At 44.5% G+C, this 16509-nt stretch overlaps 1 protein-coding gene across 5 annotated transcripts in view; it reads right to left on the bottom strand.

Moving 5' to 3' along the window:
• KIAA1549 (KIAA1549 ortholog) overlaps positions 1–16509 on the bottom strand; it is a 145221-nt gene that overhangs the window by 54992 nt on the left and 73720 nt on the right. For 4 of the 5 annotated variants that reach the window (XM_074366953.1, XM_074366951.1, XM_074366952.1 and 1 more), the window contains 7 exons: positions 11981–14650; positions 10615–10703; positions 9353–9530; positions 7509–7639; positions 5163–5346; positions 3926–3985; positions 2577–2725 (listed from right to left, as the gene is read on the bottom strand). In XM_074366953.1, the coding sequence (XP_074223054.1) occupies positions 2577–2725; positions 3926–3985; positions 5163–5346; positions 7509–7639; positions 9353–9530; positions 10615–10703; positions 11981–14650 (3461 nt within the window). Of the gene's footprint in view, positions 1–2576; positions 2726–3925; positions 3986–5162; positions 5347–7508; positions 7640–9352; positions 9531–9612; positions 9915–10614; positions 10704–11980; positions 14651–16509 lie in introns of those variants that run through there. The other variant, XM_074366955.1, reaches the window with a different exon arrangement.

The following is a 16509-nucleotide window of genomic DNA, read 5'->3' as shown; positions in this document are numbered from 1 at the left end:
CTTTCTAGATGACGTCTTTTCAGATTCGTATTCTGGAATCCACAAAACCATAGTATGACAGAATCATCATTTGGGACAATTTTTCAATTTCATTTTTAAAATTATTTTCTGATGAAAATCACACATTCACTATACAAATTATATGCTCACTGGAGAAATTTTGAAGAGCATAGAAAATAAATATAAAGAATAAAATGAAAATCATCTGAAATTCAACCAACCAAAGAGAATCACTGTAAACATTCTGGCATATTTCCTCCTGTTATTTTTTTAAGAGTTTCATATTAATATTTGGATTGCACTGCATACATTCTTTTGCAGTCTCTCTTCACTTGGGCTTTTTCCTATATCCCTTCCTAACTTAAAATAAAAAGAAAAAAGATAATGGGACATTTCAACATATAAAGGTTTCACTACATGAAGGGCTGCAAATGGCAAAATATCCTTCTTTCTTTTGGGTGAGCTGTATTCCATTCCATACATATGCTGCATCTTCTCCATTCATTCATCTATCGATGTGCACTTGGGATGCTTCCATATCTTGGCAGTTATAAATAATGTTGCTGTTAATAGTGGGGTATATCTTTTTGAATTAATTCTTGTTTTGTGGTTGGCTTTATTCCTTTGATAACTATGTAAGTTTAAAAAGCTAAAGCTCTAAACATTCTTAGAAACAATGAACAGTACACATATGTAAATTTTAAAAATATGTGCAGTACATTGTGTATATGTATTTACATGCAATACATTGTATATGTGCAGTCAAATTGTAACCATTCTACCTAATAAAACAGATAGATAGATAGATAGATAGATAGATAGATAGATAGATAGATAGATAGATAAAAGGTTTCACTACCATTTATTCACCCATTCTCCAATTGCTGGACATTTGGGTTGCTTTAATACTTTCATGCACTGTTTTGATGAAGAATCTGTACTGTTGTACATAAGTTCTTGTCTCCGCCTTCAGGTTTGGTCACTCGCAAGAGGAAGAGATGTAGGCACGGTTTCTAAGCAATCCATCAGACGTCACCATTAGCCTGGGATGGCTTGGTTAATGGCCACAAATCCTGCATTCTTATCTGAGGGAACTTGAACAACTAACCTAGCCCCTCATTACGTAGCCTCGTGGTGATCTGTAACTGTTTTATGTGCATGAATTAACATCCAGTGAGACATGGAGCTCTATGAAGCCAGGGCCACTGAATAAGTCTGGGCTTTTTATAACTCATTTTAATTTTTATTCTTGGTTTTATAGTTATTTAATATTACTCTCAATTTTTTTAAAGTGAGTTTTGAAATTTCTCTATATTCTACTGCATCTGGCAAAGGAACTCTTTTGGAAACCTAACAACCACCTTTCTGGGAGGGAAAATAAAGAGCAAAGCTTACAGGGAAAATCTGGTAAAAGATCTGAGGGACGATGGTGCCAGCTCTAGGCAAAATGCCCAGCTCCCCCTACCCGATGTCAGCTTCACATCTTTCTCTCTTCTGCCTCTAAGCCACCAACCTCCCAGCCCCCGCACATCAGGGTTCCACCCTGGCTTCCTGTCTCCAAAATGCCATAGCTCTAAACATCCCATTTTCCTAGCTCTACATTTGGTAAAGTCAGCATTTGGTAAAGAAAAAAAATCCAAAGCAACATAATTCACATTGAGATGGGAATAAATTACAGCCCCAACTTCCAACTCTCTATGAGTATGTACATTTTTGGGGGTGTGTGGGGGAGGAGTAATTAGGTTTATTTATTCATTTATTTATTGGATGGAGGTACTGGGAATTGAACCCAGGACCTCAGGCATGCTAAGCACGTGCTCTACCACTGAGCTATACCCTGCCCCCGAGTATGTGCATTTTTAAATGGGTCACTTTTCTTTCTTTTCTTTTTTTTATTGAAGTATAGTCAGTTTACAATGTTGTGTCAATTTCTGGTGTTCAGCATAATAGTTCAGTTATACATATACATACATATATTCGTTTTCATATTCTTTTTCATTGTAGGTTACTACAACATATTGAATATAGTTCCCCATGCTGTACAGTAATAAACTTGTTAACTGGGTCGCTTTTCAATTCAAATGAATCTGTCATTTGTAACGTTCCTGCTAGTGTACACAGCAAAGACACTCAGGGTAACATGAGGCAAGTAGGGTTGGCGGGAGGTGGGGAGGAGGAAGTAGCAGAAGAGAGGGCAGAACATTTTCCCCTTTCCGATCTCTCAGGGTCTCTTCCAGCTGAGAGATTTATCTCTACAATGCTATCAATGATACTTAACATTCCATAAAACTGATGACATTTTTGGTAATTAAAAAACCATTCTTTGAAAAATTCAGGTCATCCAATGGTATGGTAACCCACCTACAGATTCTCCTGCTGTGGTTTTCCTGTACCGACCACATACTAAGGAAATATCTGTCCAGGCTCAAGTTGAACTGAAATGTTACCCTGTTCAGTTGCTGCCCAAGATAGCAATCAATTTATCAAAACATTCCCCCGGCATTTTCCATTTGTGTGAAAATATGGCCTGTTTTGCGATGGTTCTCTCTCTCCACCATCCTTCCCCTTTGGCCTACCTGCACCATGCTGTTCCCAGCGGCGATGGTGGCCCTTCTCCACATCCGCCTTCTGGTGGAAACTTCGCTGAGCAGCTGGGCCAGTTTGCGCTCCATCTCGGCTTGGAACACTTCATTCTGGAGCTGCTTCTCAACAACACCCAAGAGGACTACATTTAAGATGAAACACACGCAGGCCCCCAAACAAGTTAGCAGTGGAGAAAAAAGGATGTGTGCATAAGAGAAATTAACACAGGATTACTATGAAAGGCCAGTCTCAAGAGAGGAGACGTTCAAAGGGGAAAGAGGGACGGTGAACCGGGTTCAGGAGAGTCCAGGAGGGTAGCCCACGGGTCTCCTCTCTGAAGGTTACAAAGACTGGTGGCCAGAATTCCCAGGAGCTTTGGAGCTGACAGCCCCTACACAAGATCAAACATTTTGTCTGCACTTATTTCAACATTTCTGGAAATGGTTTGAGTTCATATCTTATCTTGACTCAAGATTTGGACTCACTAACTAACTCAAGGTAAGGGTGCCTGTCTTCAGACATTGCTGTAAACAGGATTATCTAAACAGACAATGGCTTATCAGCCTGCTATAGGAGGGGGAAAAAAGCATGTGCTTTTCAGCCAGAACTGGTTCAAATCTCCTCTGAGATAGTACCATGGGCAACTTACTTAACCACTACGAAAATTAAGGGGAAAAGGAGGCCACTGAACCATGCAAACAGGTGGGGCCTTTATATGGGATGTTGTGTGTGAAGCAACGGGAACTTGAGGGTCTGGGAATCTGTAAATGCTGACTGTCCCCAAACTACCAGCTTTCTTCCCATGACTAGTTAGTTACTCACTGTGCTGTTTACATATTGGGCACCCAGTGAGCACCTATCTTTTACACTTTTGTGTACCAGGTTAGAAAGCCTTTATCTGCAAAACCATAGCTGTAAACATCTGACCCAAGCCCGTAAGACTTTAAAGCATGCTTCTTACTTGCTCACCAAGTTGCCTTATCTGTCCTTATAAAACCAAATATATGAGGGTTTTAGAAAAAAAAAAAAAAAAAGAGAGACATCCTTGCTTTGCAACCTTGTCCTATTCTGGGTCAGAAGATTGTCAATTGCTATTCGACTCTGCCCTGAATTTGATGCATGAATTTTAAAGAAAGCCAGTCCTTTCTGTGCCATAACTCAGTGGGACACATTCCCACAGCCAAATATGAATCCATTTCTCATTCATTCTCTGCCAAGAATCTAAGGTACATTTTGCCCTGAATTTAGGACTCAGAAACAGGAAAGGCGATATCTTTCTCAATACCCCCACACAGATTTCTTACTCTTGCCCTTCCCAAAACATTACATAAGTTAAACATACCTGTTCTTACCCAAGAGGACTTCAACAGCTGAGATAAGTTGAGCTGCGGGTACTGGAAGGCTAGAAAGAGAGAAGGGTTAGAAAAGGAGAAAGATCCATAAAAACATGTTTGCAACAATCAGAATGGTAAGTGTTCCAGGGAGTGCTGGGTAAGTCACAACACATGGCCTCGCCTATGCTAATTAGCTCTACAGACGGAAAAACATAGTGCCAGACTAGGGTGAAGGCAGGGACAATAAGAGGGTTCTGAGCACATCAGTCTCCAGGAGAAAGAGGGAGAAAGAGAAAGAAAGGGCTTACTCAAGCGACATCATGGGACATTACTTCACAGAGCCCCGTAGACGTTCCCCTTGAAATGTCACTGTTCCGGAGCAATGAGTTTTCACACTGTGTTCCTCAGCACCCTGGGATTTCCCAGCAATGACTCAGGCCGAGTAAAGTGCCCCTGTGTTCAGATACTTACTATTTTATCCATATCTGCACTGTGTATCACTGAAAGCTGCTTTTCATAAATAACAACTTTATCCCTGCCTACTTTTGCATTTTACAGGTTATTCTTTTTCATTTAAAAATTACCAGTACACTAAAATCCGGTAGGAATCATTAAGCCATTTGGCTGTTCCATTTTGGAAAAGAGTTTGATATCCTTTTTGCCTGACTTTAACTCTGGAATCTGCTGATTTTTTTTTTTTTTTTTTGAAGTAAACATTTCCCCACCCCTACGCCACTCCATTTGTACTGTAAATACAGGAAGGAAGGTTTTGTTTGTTTCTTTTCTTTTTCCTTTCTAACTGTACACACAGTAAAACTCACTCTTTCTGGTGTAGTGTTAATGGGCTTTGACAAATGCATAGAGGTGTGTAACCACCACCACGATAAAGACATGGAACGCTCCCATCACCCTCCAAAATTGCTTTCTGCTTCCCTCTTGCAGTCTCGCTTTCCTCGCACCCTTCACCGCTGGCAACCACAGATCTGTCCTCGGTCCCTCTGGTTTCACCTTCTCCAGAACTGTATTGTCTGGGATCGCACCCTTGAGTCTCTAAAGAGAATAAAAAAGCCAGCCCGGGGGGAGGGGCGGGCTCCAGACACCTACCCTGGAGTGATCTGAGAAGCTGTAATTTTATCTGATTTACATTCTGGATTTCTGCTAACTGTTTCATTTGAGGAAAAAAAAAAAAAAAGGAGGTCCACCCGCAGCCACTTTCCCAGCACCCCACAGGAGAGCAGCACTCACGCTCCGCGATCTGCAGCACCGGGTACCCCAGGTAGAAACTGAATTCCACCACACTCAGGTTCCTGAGCAGCTCACTCACTTCAGACCCATTCAGAAAGCCCTGCGAGCCCTTAACCGCAAAGACGATGTTCACCGGGCCCCGCCGAGGAGCCATCCTTGAAGATCCCACGGTGATATTCAAGATCTGAAAGAGAGGCACCGGAATCAGCTTCTAAAATAAATGAAAACGTCTAGCGGAAAGCCTGACTGTGATTTCTCTCTCAAAATTTCCCTTTCCATTTTTTTTCCTTTAAGGGAGGTAACATTTTTAAAAGAAGAGTGACTGGCTTCACAACCTGGTTCTCTCCTGTAATACTTTAAACCCTCAGTTTACTAACCATGTTTTTTACATTAAGTGAGGAACTGAGCACAGGTATTTATCACCTCTCCCTCCCCTTTTTCTTCTCACCCCAGATCCCACTGAAATAACAGTAAGATGAACAAAGGGGAATAAATCTACAACAGCACTGAGAGTAGAGGAAAACCAGATATTCTGTCAAATTATGGACGATGGAGAGAGGATGGGACCATGCTGACACAAACCAGGACAGAGGGAACCGAGACCCTAAACATACACAGGCACAGACCACAGTCACACCGAGAGCGTTCCCCCGGGGGCCCCAGGAGGCCTGCATGGCAGAGACCCATAGGACCTGAGGCTAGCAAACTGCAGAACAGCAACTAGGGCCGCTAAGTGACGACTGTGTGCCAACAGCTGAATCACCTGTTCTCTCCCTTTTTTTCCCCTTCTAACTTCACACCAAGGCCAACTCAGAAGGGCCAGCAGCAGCCCACCTTCACCCCAGGAGCTCAAAGAACTGTGGAAGGTGAGGAAGATAAGCTCCCTGCCTGAGAGGACCCAAGACCCACTGCAGGGTGGCTCCTAAGCAGGAAGGTGGGTGGAGATAACTGTAGTGCACACAAGAGACAAAGAAGGAAAGAGAATGAAAGAGCAGCTCTGCCATGAAAAACACACGAACATGCTTCATCCCCAGGGTACGATCTTCTCATCCTACATGGCGGGCAGGGGATATCTGTCTGTCTGTCTCTGACCACACACTGCCGGTAACCAGGGCTCCGATGAATCTTCCCATCAGGGAACACACAGACTCTGACGCAAACACAGACTCCACAGTTGAAGGGGAAAGATGAACAGGGTGCCAAAACTAACCACCTGCTTCCTCATTCCTAAAGACAACCACCAACAGTCCACAGACGTTCACAGAAAACTAATAGCACAAGAGCGAAGGACCAAGATCAACCAAGAACAACGGCAAAGAAATAATGCAGAGAAAACAGAGGTGACTTAGGACACGAAAGACAACTTATTAGCCATTCTGATTAATATTCAAGGTGATGTTGTATCATCATTCAAGACGAGCCTGCATCATTAAAGAAAAGACTGTAAAGGAAAAAGAGCAAACAACAATGAGAAAGAGAGACGGCTAAAAGAAAATTCAAGAGGGACAGAAACACACAATGAACACAGCTGGAGACTAAATTAATGACTTGGAGGACAAGGTTTAGAAAATCTGCTTTTTAAAAAAAAAGAATTTAAAGAAGAGATGGAAAAATAGGAAATATGGAAGGGGAACCCAGGAGCACCGAAATCCATTTACTATGAATTCTAGAGAGAACAAAGAATAGGGAGGAATAAATATGAAGGAAACGTAAAAACATCAGCATTTCCTTACAACACAAAGAAAGCCTGTTCTCTGACTAGCAGCTACATTTTCTGTTCTTAAAGTGAAGCACCGCAGGTCAAGGTATTCAATACTATGAAACACCAGTGGATTCAGACACCACACCATTGGCTATTTAAGTTGATACTGTTCCCTTCTAGAACATTCTTGCTTTCCCGGCACAGGCTCATCTCTCTTCCGCTCATCATATCGGGGCTGCCCAGTTATTGAGCTACTGTGCAATCTTCAAATAGGCTCAGCCTACTCGTGCTCTGTGGACTGGAGGCCGTGGAAAGGAGATGCAACCTGATCTACGTGAGCTGAAACTCCTCTGCTGGAGGGAATCAGAGTTAAGGGTGTCTTAAAACATTACGATGCGGGGAGGGTATAGCTTAGTGGTAGAGTGTGTGCTTAGCATTCACGAGGTCCCGGGTTCAATCCCCAGTACCTCCATTAAAATAAATAAATAGACAAACCTAATTATCACCCCCAAAGAAATTAATACAACATTGTAAACCACTATACTTCAATTTTTAAAAAAAGAACACTCATTTAAAAAAAATTACAAAACTAGCTCCTGTTTCAAAGACAGAGCCTCTTGCCTTGCACTGAGTGCCATTCCCACCTGCACCGTGAGGTTATACGTCCCCTGCTGGTGTTTCCTCACTTCCGACAGGGCGACCATCAGGCCCTTCTCAATGCGCTGGGTGAAGTTGCAGAAGCCAGTATCCACACTCTGAGGCACAAACTGAAGTACTGAAAAGAAGGACAGCATGACAGTCCCACGAACTAGGCATTTCTTTAACATGAAGGAATGAGGAGAGGGACAAAATAGTGTCTAAATCAACGAACTCATCCACAGTACGGGATTACGAACTATGATGTATTATTATTTTTTATTAAGGTATAGCTGCTGTACATTATTATATGTTTCAGGTGTACAACATAGTGATTCACAATTTTTAAAGGTTATATGCTCCATTTATAGTTATTATAAAATATTGGCTATATTCTTGTGTTGTACAATGTATCCTTGTAGCTTATTTATTTTATACATAGTAGTTTGTACCTCTTAATTCGCTACCCATCTCATGCCCCTCCCCCCTTCCCACTCCCCAATGGTAACCACTAGTTTGTTCTCTATATTTGTGCACCTGTTTCTTTTTTGTCGTATTCACTAGTTTGTTTCATTCTTTAGACTCCACATATGAGTGAGATCATACAATATTTGTCTTTCTCTGTCTAACTTATTTCACTTAGCATAATGCCCTCCAAGGACATCCATGTTGTTGCAAATGGCAAATTTCCTTCTTTTTTATGGCTGAGTAGTGTTCCATTATTTATACCACATGCTCCTTATCTGTTCATCTGTTGATGGACACTTAGGTTGTTTCCCTATCTTGGCAATTATAAATAATGCTGCCATGAACACTGTGGTACATCTAGCTTTTTAAATTAGTGTTTTCATTTTTTTTTGGATATATACCCAAGAGTGGAACTGCTGGGTCATGTGTTAGTTCTGTTTTCAGTTTTTTCAGAAACTTCCATACTGTTTTCCACAATGGCTGCACCAATTTACATAACCACCAATAATGTATAAGGATCTACAATGTATTATTTATATGTATGAGATCATGGAAATGTAGAAAGCCAACTGAACCAAATGAATATACACAATGTGAAGGTGACTTGTATCATTTTAAAATGGAAAAATATCTAAGGTAACAACTGGAGCATCAAAAGATGCAACAGTGAAAATTTTCAAATATAAATAAACTCATTAGAGATGAATTCTTAAGTACTTATGGGTGAAATGACATGATAGCTGGTCTTGTTTTAAAACACTCCAGCTTCATCAAAAAAAAGTTTGTGTAAGATCAACGAGACAAAATTGGGAAAATGTTGATAATTTTTTCAGCTTGGTAATGGGCATGTGTGGGCTAAATGTTAGTCTCTCTACTTTTGTATCTGTTTTAAAAATGTCCATAACAAAACGTTAAATAACATTAAGGAATTACTGTTAATTTTAGGGAGTGTGATAACAGTATTGTGTACAGATGTGTGTGTATGTATGAATGCATGTACATGTATGTGCATGTGTTTATATACGTGTATATATACATATATGTTTAAGGTCTTATCTTTTAGAGGCAGAGGCTGAAATACTTAGGAATGAGATAACATGATGCCGTATCAAATTAATATGAAAGGAGGGGATGTGGTAAGTGTGTAGACATAACAAAATGGCTAGTAGTTGAAAACCAGTGAAGCTGTACAATGAGTCCATGAGGGTTCATTAAACTAATTCTGTATATTTTTGAACATGCTGGAAATTTTCCATAATTTTACAGTTTTTTTTTAAATTTGAATAATAAATTTTAACACAATCCTCTCCCAATTTTCTAAAAACATAAAAAATAAAAAGAAATTCTATTTACAAATCAAAACAACTATGCTCAGTTTTCTTACCAGTTTGAACTTGGAACCTGGACTCTGGCACAAAGAAGGAAGGTTTCACAGCCAAGATTAAAGGAGTTTGGTCACGTACAAGTTTACTATTTATAAGTACATTTATGACTGATATGGCCGTGTAAACGAAGGGACCAGATGTTACCAGAAAAGTGAAGTCAGCAAATAGTTCATAAACCTATGAAAATAAAAAATGGAAAAGACATTAATTATCAGATTTGAGGGTACCATAACTCAAACTTAAAGGAAGTTGTATTGAGTAGGAAAATAATAAAGTAAAAAAATAAATAGGTACTTTTAAATGAAGGGGTAGTGCTTCACAGATAATTAAAATTTTATTTTAGTTATGCCTCTTACACATCTGCCAACTCTCTCAAAAACAGCACAAAATTACATAAGCAAGGACAGTGAAAAAGAATAGTTAAAAATATAAACTGAATAAGGAATTAAGGAGAATTCAGGGTGTTTTGCTGTATTTAACCCACATATAAAGAAGCACTTACTCTATTAAGCAGAGCTGTCCGAAAGAAATATGTGAGCCACATATGCAGTTTTTAAATTTCTGGTAGCCACATTAAAAAATATAAAAAGAAACCAGTGAAATTCATTTTAAATACATTTTACTTAACCCAGTATATCAGACCTATCTAATTGCAGGCAATGTAAAAAAATATTAATGAGATATTTTACGGTTTTTTTTCATTAAGTCTTTGAAATCTGGTGTGTATCTTGCACTGACAGCACATCTCATTTGGGACAAGCCCCATTTCGCAAGCTCAACAGCCACATGTAGCTCATGGCTCCGTTCAGGATGGTGCAGGTCTAAAGCACGGCTTTCTGAGCTCATAGGAGAGAGGAGGCACTAGCCGGCGTCCAGCATAAAACATCTAGAAATCCATCTCTGTCTCACTCCATGTACAGAAACATACATGTGCACTCACTCTTAACTCTAATTTAAACTCTAATCCAAGCCCTTTCACGTAAATCAAGGGAAGCGAGATCATTAGGTCATCGCCCCAAGGTCTGGTTTTAGAGCCCTTTGTTCCAACTCTGTCAACCCTTCCTCCTGACGGACAAAACCTGGCCTCATCTGGGGTCAGAAAGGGCTGCCCTGAAGAAGTGACATTTGAGTGGGATCCCAAGGATGAGCGGGTGTCCACAAGGAGAAGGGAGGGGAGAGGGGAACGAGACTGTCCTGCTCCCGTTACGATGTGCACACGCCCCGAGTGCCCACGCCAGACTTCCACGCCGCAGGGACCCACCTTGAGCTCCACCACTCGGTGGAAGTGACTCCTCAGCACCTCTTTGATGGATGTGATGATGTACTCCTGCACAGCTCTGCGGGCCAGCACTGCAGATCCAAGCCAACCATCAATGCACTTCAGTGTCCTTATGAATGAGCCCGTCCACGGCCTCCCTCACTCAGCGCGGAGAAGCAGGATCCAGCCCATTCTCTTCCCTCCTCCCCCCACCTTCCGCGGTCCGGCTCCTGCCGTGTCCCCTCTGCTCCACTCCTGCTCCACCTCTTCTGCCATCTGCGCCCCTCTTCCTCATTTCCATCCCATATCCCCATCAAGATGGACACACAGAGACATGCTGATAGGCATCACTTTGTATTCAAGCCTACAGTCACGGGGCCCGCAACCTGCCCCTTCTCACAGAGGAACACAAGGGGGAGCCCGATCAAGGGGCCACAGTCACCAGGCTTGCAGAGACATGACATCAAAGGTACTCCAGCCCCACGCGACCAGAGCAGCCAGGCAGCTGCAAGGGAAGCTGCTGCCTGTCAGCTGGTGACGCAGGCTGCAGACGGGGAGGAAGTTCAGGTCTGTGACCCCACTCAGAGGATGTCTAATAGGGGAGGGTATAGCTCAGTGACAGAGCACGTGCTTAGGATACCGAAGGTCCTGAGTTCAATCCTTGGTACCTCTTTACATAAACAAACAAACAAGCAAGCAAGCAAGCAAGCAAGCAAGCGAACAAACCTAATTACCCCTGCCCCGGCCTCCCCCAAAAAATCAGGATAGCTGGTCACTCCACGTCTCTCTCCTCAGAGTCCAAGTGATATTTACAGGAATAGATAAGAACAAAGTGCTCCCTCTTCTCCAGGAAAAGTGAGAACAGTAAATCAGTAAGAAGCTGCAGGCGTGGCCCTTACACATTTGCCCAACTGCCTGAACTAAGCATGAAGGTGTTTTTGCCTTAACCACATCATCTATGCATCGAATGGGTTCTGAGCTCCAAAAACAAAAATCCCAGCAAACACTTCGAAGGCCCATTTGAATCTTGTCTTCATTCTTGTTTCCACTGCTAGCTAATCTGTAACATTTTATGGGTGCTTTTTATAGGCCAGGCACTGAGGTAAGTATTTTAGATACATTAATGCATTTAAATCTTTCAACAGCCCAATCAAGTAGGTACCACTATCCTCCCTGTTTAAATAGTTGAGGAAACTGAGGCTCAGAAAGGCTACATAACCATCCGGATCACTCCCAGGAGGGAGGCAAAGGAGTGAGGATTACAGCCCAGGAGGAGCCTGGGGTCCAAGGCCTGCACCCTTCACCACGTTTACCGCCTGAGCATCTCCTACAAGCACCGACAGAGAGGCGACGTGAGGCAAGGCCTTACCAGTTGTGATCAGATAGGCATCAGGAACCGTAATATCACACACATACGGCAGCTTGGTGGTGACCAGAGCTGGAGTGTGAATCACTGCTTCGGGAGTGGGGGTGGTCCCAGGATGAAGGGACGGAGGCGGGGGCGCCGTGTCACCCTCGTGGGGATTCTGACTTGCAGTGTTGCTGTTCGGGGCGGTGACAACAGGATTCTCTGAGGCAGCCCTGGTGTCTGGCGTGCTCAGTGCAGTGGAGGTGTTCCCGGGGAAGCCTGTGGGTGCGAACGACGGGCCGTGCAAACGCCCTGGCTCTGTAGGTAGAGGTGAGGGGACCACCTCGGGAACAGATGAGGATGCTGACATCAGGGACACGGCGGTGGCCGGCACCGTGGGGGCAGGAATGACTCCAGAGAAAGAGGATAAGGCAGATGTGGGCTGGTTCGTAGCACTGATATCATCCTCAGAAGGTGTCGGGGTTGGAAAGAGAGAGGATTCGGTTAGGATGGGTGTAGCATGAACAGCAGTCAGAAGTGACATGACGTGAACAGTCGAAATGGGCTCAGAACCTGGCGGCACCGCTGTGGCAGCTGCAGGGTCGCGGGACATGAGCGAAAACTCAAAATCGGAGGTAGTTTCAGTGAAAGCTGAGGTAAAACGAGCTTCAGAGTCTGTCAGTGACACCGTGGCTGCTTCTGAGAACTTGAGAGGATCAGAGGGGAAGCTGGGGAGGAGTGACATTTGAGGGGAATGGGGTAGAGGAGGGAGTGTATGTAAAAGAAGCTCTGAGCTTGGCCAGAGCTGAGAAAATGCAAGGTTTGTGGAGTTGGGAACAGAAAACTGAGGGGGCTGCAAATGGACAGAGTTAGTCCATGGAAGTGTCTCAACCAAGGCAGAAGCTGCCAGAGGAGAGACAGCGGACGAGTCGCTGGACATGGGAGATGGAGAAGCAAGCCCCGCTGAGGCCGGAGGGAGCCCGCTGCTGAAGTCCAGCGGCGGGGTGGAGAAAAGGCTGGGTGCGGAACCCAAAACACTTGCACTTTCATGAGGGGGGAAGCTGGCAGGTTCTTGGTCGGCGAAAAGTGAAGACGCCACTGATCTGTCCAAACCGTAAGACGGAAGAAGACCCGGGCCTCTGGGCGACAGCAATGGTGTGTTTTTGTTTGCTGTGACGGGGAAAGACGAGTCAGGGAGGGCACTGGTGGGGACCAAGGATGGCGTGACTTGAGTTTCAGCAACAGGGGAGGGGCCAAAAGCAGCAGCATCAAGTGACAGAGGTACAGAGAGGGGTCCGTGGGGAGGAGACACGTGTGTGCTCAGAACACCACTCGTGTCCCCACTAGCTGACACACCGATGCTCACTGCTGAGATGTCCGCAGACGGAGAAGAAAGGGGGACTGTCGGTCTGGAGGGGAAAAGGGTATTAAATTCTTGAGGGTCATCCTCAAACTCAGAGAAGTCCGCCACAACGCTGCTCAGTGGAGAGATGCTGCTCACTTCCAAGAGGGTCAAGGACAGGGTCTCAGCACCATCCCCTGACCCCACGTCCTTCTCCGTGAGGCTCGCGGACACCACATACCGAGGTGACACCGCAGTGCAGGACACGCACCACATGGACGGTCTGAACGGGGACACCGGGCTCCAGATGGGAGTGTCGCCTGCATGACTTGGGACCACTGCATGGCCAGGCAACTCTGACGTCTCACTGGAGTTGCCGGGAAGCAAGGGGTTATATGAAACATCAGTGGGTTGAGCAGGAAAGGATCCAAGCTCAAGAGAAGTTGAAAACAAAGCCGAATGTGTATGGCTGCCGCTGACAGCAAAGGCCGTCCGGGACAGGGCTACAGGGTGGCCTGTTCCTGGAGACACAGTTTCATCTAGACTGTGACCCAAAGCAGTGGTCATATCAAGGTGACTGTCTGTACTCACGGCCAGAACATCCTCTGGAGGTGGTGAGACCTCCCCTGCCAGGGGAGACGGCTGCTGAGTACCACCAGCACCCAGCAGCCGGGACTCTGAAGATTGAGAGCTAAAAAGGAGGGTTTCTGCACTCTCCGTTCCTGAAGCCATGATCTCTGGCAAAGTCCTGCTTGATATGTGCCCATAAGTATCAGTAGGATAAAACACCAGATTTCTACTCAGAGTTGGAATTATGCCCTCGGAAGTGGGAAAAGTGGACCGAAAAGCATTGAAATGACTCGGGGATTCAGCATACGTGGTAGGTCGCTGCACTGGGTTTTGCCAGGCCGACGTCACTTCCTCATCTTGTAAAGAAATGATGGGTAGCGAAGGAGTCAGCACGGGGTCGAACATCTCCTTGGGCAGCCCTGGCGGGCTGAACGTGACGTATCGCATCGGAGAAACCACACGGGAAGTGGTCCAGTGAGTCTCTGGCAGAAAGTTGTCCATTTCATCATCATCTGTGACCTCGTTGCTCATCACTGACACATAATGTGCCACAAATATGCTGTGATCTGCTGTCCTTTGGGTCCATGTTCCTTGGTTAAAAAAGACTGTATCAAAAGCAGTGGTGGATGGAGAGGATGGGATGGGGAGGGAACTGCTGTGCTGGGACCCTGGGGCAGTTTCTGTTAAGGCCACGTGTGCAATGCTGTGCTCAGGGCTCTCCCTCAGCATGCGCTCCACGGAGGATAAAGAAAGGTTGTGCTGATCCAGAGGGAGATCATCTACGAAGAAAATAAAAGCCGAGTTCAGCTGCCAAGACAATGCAAGTCACACTACGAACATTTTGTTTCAGATACACAAACACACTCATTCAACAAATGTCCACTCACTGTGAACAACCACAATTCACAGTTGAAAGTTAAACAACCAACTGGAAGCCAGAAATTGCCAGAATTACTGTCACCATAATACCTGCAAATGGTCATAAATCTGAGCACCACTTTTACTTAAGTGTGTGTGTGTGTGTGTGTGTACATACCGACATGTTTCTCTTACTTTCTAACACCACCAAAGAATACGACTAATGGTGGAGGCCTTAACAGGTTGTCTGGCCTGTTCTCTTTCATTTATTATGTGAAAAAGAGAGGGTCAGAGAAGGCAACTAAATCAATTACATGATCACCCAGACAGAGGTGGCACTGGAATCTGAGGGTAAGCCTGACTTGACTTCCAGGCCCATGCTCTTTTTCTTCCATAAGAGTTGTCTCCAGAGAAATGAACATGACCATGCTGACAGCGTCACCCACTACCCAGGGAAGAGGTCAGCAGTTCCCCAGTTACAGGACCTCCCACCTCCAGGCCTCAGACGACCTTCAGGCTCACCGCTCCTCATTCCGTGTCCCACTCTCATGTCTTCCAAGCTATGCGCTGGCCAGATGAGCTACCTGCAGCTCCCCATCCGAATTCTCTGTGGCACGGCGACTTTGTACATCCCTCTCTGCCTGGGGTGGCCTTCCCCAGCTCTCTACCTGGATTGCTCCTGCCAGCCCTGAGATGCAGCAGAGACATCAGCTCCCTCCTCAATACTCCCCACGTGGGTCAGTACCTCTCCTTCAGCTTCTACCAGTCACATCTGTTAACTGAAATGAACGGTCTGCTCATTACACTGTGAGCTTCTTGAGGACAGAGACTGTTGATCTGTTTCCCTATGCCTAGCACAGTGAGTGTCATGTAGTAAGAGCTCAATAATCATTTGTTAAGTGAATGAATAAATAAATGAATGGTGTCTGAGGACCAAGTTCTGACATGTACCAAAAGCACTGTATTATCCCCTCAAACTTTCACATTCTTCACCCTTGCGATGGTTATCATTGTGACTTAAGTGGTTTAGGTGTCTCTACCTGTAATTCAGATACACTGTAGAAAGAGGCAGGAAATGCAATGGCCCAGAACTCTGATGAAGGCCCAGGGCACAGGGTACCATCCACTGCTGCACAGGCTGGACACTGAGCAACTATCATGACATAACAACACCCTCCTCTCACTTATCCAGTCTATCAGAACACAAGTGTGTGAAACAGTATAGAGATAATCTTGAATTCACTATTTTTATTCTTTTTAAAGTAAGTTATGTCTATTCTATTCCTGGCAATATGACAGACTAGAGATCCCGAAGCCTTAACACTTCTTAACAATGATGCTTAATTAATGTCCAAAAACATCCTCGTACAGGACTGAGTGAGCCCTCAAGACGACGAGGGACATATGCTGAGTACAGGAGCAAAGCAGGAGCTGGACCAGGGAGGTCAGCACTGAAGTCACCAAATAGCCTAAAAGGACACTGGACCAGACAGCCTAAAGCTCAGGCCGTGGGGGCCTGAGGGACAAGTAAGGGGTCTGGACAGTTGAAGACCATCTCCTAAGAGTGGAGACCCAAGAAGTGCCTTACTCTCAGGGAAAGAGTGAATTAGGAAGAAAGACAGCCTCCCCTCAGACGACAGCAAGAAAAAGTGTTTCAACTTTGACTTCATGCAGATATTTTACAAAAAGTCTCCCCAAGTTTGGAATATACTACTTGTATGGTCCTAAAGACTGTATGTTAAGAATCATAATTTTAAGTGGACCAGGCCTGCAATGCCTA

This window comes from Camelus bactrianus, chromosome 7 (genome assembly GCF_048773025.1).
Source record: "Camelus bactrianus isolate YW-2024 breed Bactrian camel chromosome 7, ASM4877302v1, whole genome shotgun sequence".
In the NCBI taxonomy this organism is placed as follows: Eukaryota; Metazoa; Chordata; class Mammalia; order Artiodactyla; family Camelidae; genus Camelus; species Camelus bactrianus.
This window is presented reverse-complemented; position numbering and strand designations above follow the sequence as displayed.